Here is a 3,472-nt window from a genome sequence, read left to right as displayed (position 1 = left end):
GCTCCTTGCTGGCTTTGCAGCTCCCAGCATCATCCTCACGGGAGCCGTGAAGCTTCCAGGTAGCTCGCCACCGGTTCCATTACCCACTCTGAATCGGACCGGACCGGTTCCAGGACCAAATGATCCAACTCCTGGTTCCAGAGAAATAATTGGGAACCAGTCCCGACGGTCCAGTTCCCGATTCCTAGATGAGAACTGGACCCCCCAATAACTAATCATCCCTAAGTGATGGCACCCAGTCCAGTAACTAATCATCCCTAAGTGATAGCACCCAGCCCACTTCCTAAATGGCTCGCCAATTCCGAAAAATTTTCGTACCTAAATGGCTCGCCAATTCTGAAAAATTTTCGTAGACGAGAGCCCAATGTTTGGAAGATGTTCAATATCGTGGATCTCTCCAATGGTGAGAAGAAGGCTGTATGCCCGGTATGTGCTGCGAAATTATCCTTAAAATCTAGTAATATAGGACAGGCCACTTAAAGAGGCACCAACACAGATGCATCTCTGAAATGGCCTAGCCGGACGGTACTCCACTACCCTTACTGCATCCGGCCATTGAGGTTTGTAATTTTCCTTAAAGAAATATTTGTTTGAATCTTAGTATTACTGTTACGTAGGTGTTTGTTGTGATGAAAAGATGTATTTCTATTTTTAAAAAATATGAAAAAAGATAAACCCCCCGGGCATAACGTTCCCACTTCAACTTCTAGCTCCAAATTCCACGGCTTTTAACCATTCTGCTAATTGCATCTATCTTTTGAAAGTCCTTCAACTCCTCCAATGAATATCTTCATTAAATGAGGACAAGAACTAGGGATAGCCTGAATAACATAACACTATCAAAAGCATTACATCTTAATTAACAGAAAACACAATCTGAACTTCATATTAGGAAAAAAAAAAGCACGACTCTCAAACTAGGGCAGCAAGAAAGTACGAAACTGCATATGTTTCGCTTCACTCCAAAAGCCACTCACGATACAAAATACATCACAAGCAAAAACACACACATGCACACAAACTCCTTGCAAATTATGATCGACCATTGTCGCACATTGTAGTAGAGAAGTCCTCAGACATTGCTGCAGTTGAAACCGGAATAATATGCGGAATTGCTGTATGGAGATGGCATGTACCCGTGGCCGAACTCATTGCCATCGTTGTTATGTGAGAAATCAAAGAAGGACGATGATCCTTCCTCTGCTGCTGCCTGGGGCTGATAGGCTGGAGTGGCTGGAGTGGTGTTGTAGTATGATAAAATGACATCCAGCGGTTGAGATGAAGGGAGCAATTCCATTAACTCTTCCACTGACATCTGCATTCAAGACAATGTCGATCGTATGAAACAAATCATCTTGAGTACTCTGCATTTTTGTTGTAGAAACAATCTTGAAGTATGAAATGAAAATAGTCCCACAGATGTTGCTTATATGTTAATGCAAGCATTAGTAATTTGGCCCCAGGAAACCAATGAGTTTCTGGGACTTTGATATGTTCTGTAGGACTAGGGGATAAAATCCAATCCTAAATAAGTTCTACAAACTAGAATGGGTGTGTCTCACCTCAGGTTGAGGATCAAAAGCTTCACGGTTCTCAGCAGCTTCATTGTCGGGGTTGTTACAGTAGCTCGAATGGTCCTCTTCTTGATTCATAGGGGTCTCTGATACATTGTTAGTGTTTGTGAAAGCGCTGTTTGAATAGCCTCCAGGGCTGATCGTTGGAGCGCGACCCTTCATCAGCTTGTTATCCTTTTTGTACTTTATCCGACATACCACATAAGGCAGCATCTGTATATATATAACAATAGAGACCCATAACTAAAGAAGCATGTCCCAAATGTTATTTATAACCAATCGCATTGTGCAGATGAATGAAAACCAGAACGTTACCTCATTTTCAGCGTGATTGTTTCCCAAACACTTGGGATTTAGGTGATATTCGTGCTTCAACCAGTTGGTCCTTTTGCCTTTGGGCATGCGGCCTTCGTAGAACACTAGGGTCTTCCTGATTCCTATCTTTGCCTGAGTGTCCTCGCTCACGATGGTGAGCACCTCGCCGGTCGGTTTCCAATAACCAGCTTTGGTTGTCCGGTTGGAGCGGTTGCTGTTCAAGTACTTGCGCTTCAAGTGACAAAAGAACAACAGCTCCTTATCGCTGAACATGTGACCGAACAGGAGGGCAATTGCCAAGGTTCGAATTCCAGTACATCAATCTCCGGTATCATGTCGTAGTGGCGTCCGTCGGGCTGTCTGAGAATCTTGGGCTTCAAGTAGTCCAACAGAAGCTCCTCATCAGTGGCATGGAATCTGAATCCGGGAGGGAGTGACCTCGTTACTTCTGAGATTGTGTTCTGCATCTGGATAACCAAATTGTGCAAGCATAGAGAGGAAGATCGAGACTAAAGGACTCGGATTTTGTGGGTGGATTCGAAGTGAGGCAGGATTAACTTTGGCCAAAGGGTGTGGAATGTATAGTGTAGAATCGTGCGTTGACTCGTTGACTGACCTTGCTTGATTCTCACGTCTGCTTTGTCTTTGCGGTCTTCCCCTTCGTTCACAGGTGACGTGCCTCGATTGGTTGAGAACAGTAAAACCACACCAGTCAATCTTCCCTGGATCCCGTTCATTTTGCTTTGCGAAAAAATTGATTTTTATGACATTTTCTTAAAGATATCGCTTATATTTTTATTAAATTAATTGAAGAAAAATTATTTTAATCATTCGAAAAAATATTTAGATATAAATTATTGTCGATAATGAAAACATTTTGTATTGGCTCATTATTTCAATCAATATAAGTAATTATTTTTAGAAAAATGTTTTCAAAATCATTTACTTTTCATAAAACAAACTGAGCTAAAAGTTTCTTTACCATTCATTTTATAGTTTTACTGCCCGACCCCATGCGTAATCAAGAACATTCCTATGAAATGCCAAAGTCTAATAATTCTCTCTATCTCGGCATGCATGAATCTTTTCTCAACCCATAAATCAAAGGGACTAGGGAAATTTTACTGTGGGATTTTATGATTTGTCTCTAACAATAAAGATAATGGAAATCTTACTTGTTCCGTAATCACAAAGTTTGTCAACTTTTCAGAGTGGGGATTGATCCAATCAGGACACCACCAATGAGAGGTATCCCAACATGCATGCATGAACATATGCTTGATTTATGGTGTTTCTATTTCACTGAAAATTTCGTAATATCAGAAAATGATTTTTCATGAAATTTATTTTCAAGGAAAAGGGTAGTTTTCATTAGTTCGGTACTTTAGAGAGTGAAATAAACCTATGACGTTTCCTACAACCCCAAAGAATAAAATTTCAAGGCGATGGAAATATTAAAATAATTAGTCAATGAAAAATGTTTTCATAATAGACAAAAATATTTCAATTCAAAGCCAAGACTACTCAATTGCTATGGAAAATATTCTCGCTGAACCGTTAGTCTGGAAATTCCGGATTAAGCA

At 40.6% G+C, this 3,472-nt stretch overlaps 1 protein-coding gene across 1 annotated transcript; it reads right to left on the bottom strand.

The window, feature by feature from the left end:
• Positions 1 to 1,072: 1,072 nt before the first annotated feature.
• LOC120294963 (NAC domain-containing protein 71-like) lies at positions 1,073 to 2,626 on the bottom strand. Its single transcript, XM_039316128.1, has 5 exons — positions 2,522 to 2,626; positions 2,207 to 2,356; positions 1,890 to 2,120; positions 1,563 to 1,787; positions 1,073 to 1,315 (listed from the first exon to the last, which is right to left on the bottom strand). The coding sequence occupies exons 1-5, from the start codon at positions 2,624 to 2,626 to the stop codon at positions 1,073 to 1,075; spliced, it is 954 nt and encodes a 317-aa protein (XP_039172062.1).
• Between the last annotated feature and the right edge of the window lie 846 nt (positions 2,627 to 3,472).

This window comes from Eucalyptus grandis, chromosome 1 (genome assembly GCF_016545825.1).
Source record: "Eucalyptus grandis isolate ANBG69807.140 chromosome 1, ASM1654582v1, whole genome shotgun sequence".
Taxonomy (NCBI): domain Eukaryota; kingdom Viridiplantae; phylum Streptophyta; class Magnoliopsida; order Myrtales; family Myrtaceae; genus Eucalyptus; species Eucalyptus grandis.
Note: the sequence above shows the minus strand (reverse complement) of the source record. Positions and strands in the feature narration are given on the sequence as shown.

Bases quoted from the DNA above. Each gene is read 5' to 3' on its own strand.
- LOC120294963 (XM_039316128.1), bottom strand. From the start codon at position 2,626: ATGAACGGGATCCAGGGAAGATTGACTGGTGTGGTTTTACTGTTCTCA. The intron at 1,788-1,889 runs GTAACGTTCTGG...ATATATATACAG, and splicing joins ACAATCACGCTGAAAATGAG to ATGCTGCCTTATGTGGTATG. The intron at 1,316-1,562 runs GTGAGACACACC...TCTTGAATGCAG, and splicing joins CTTTTGATCCTCAACCTGAG to ATGTCAGTGGAAGAGTTAAT.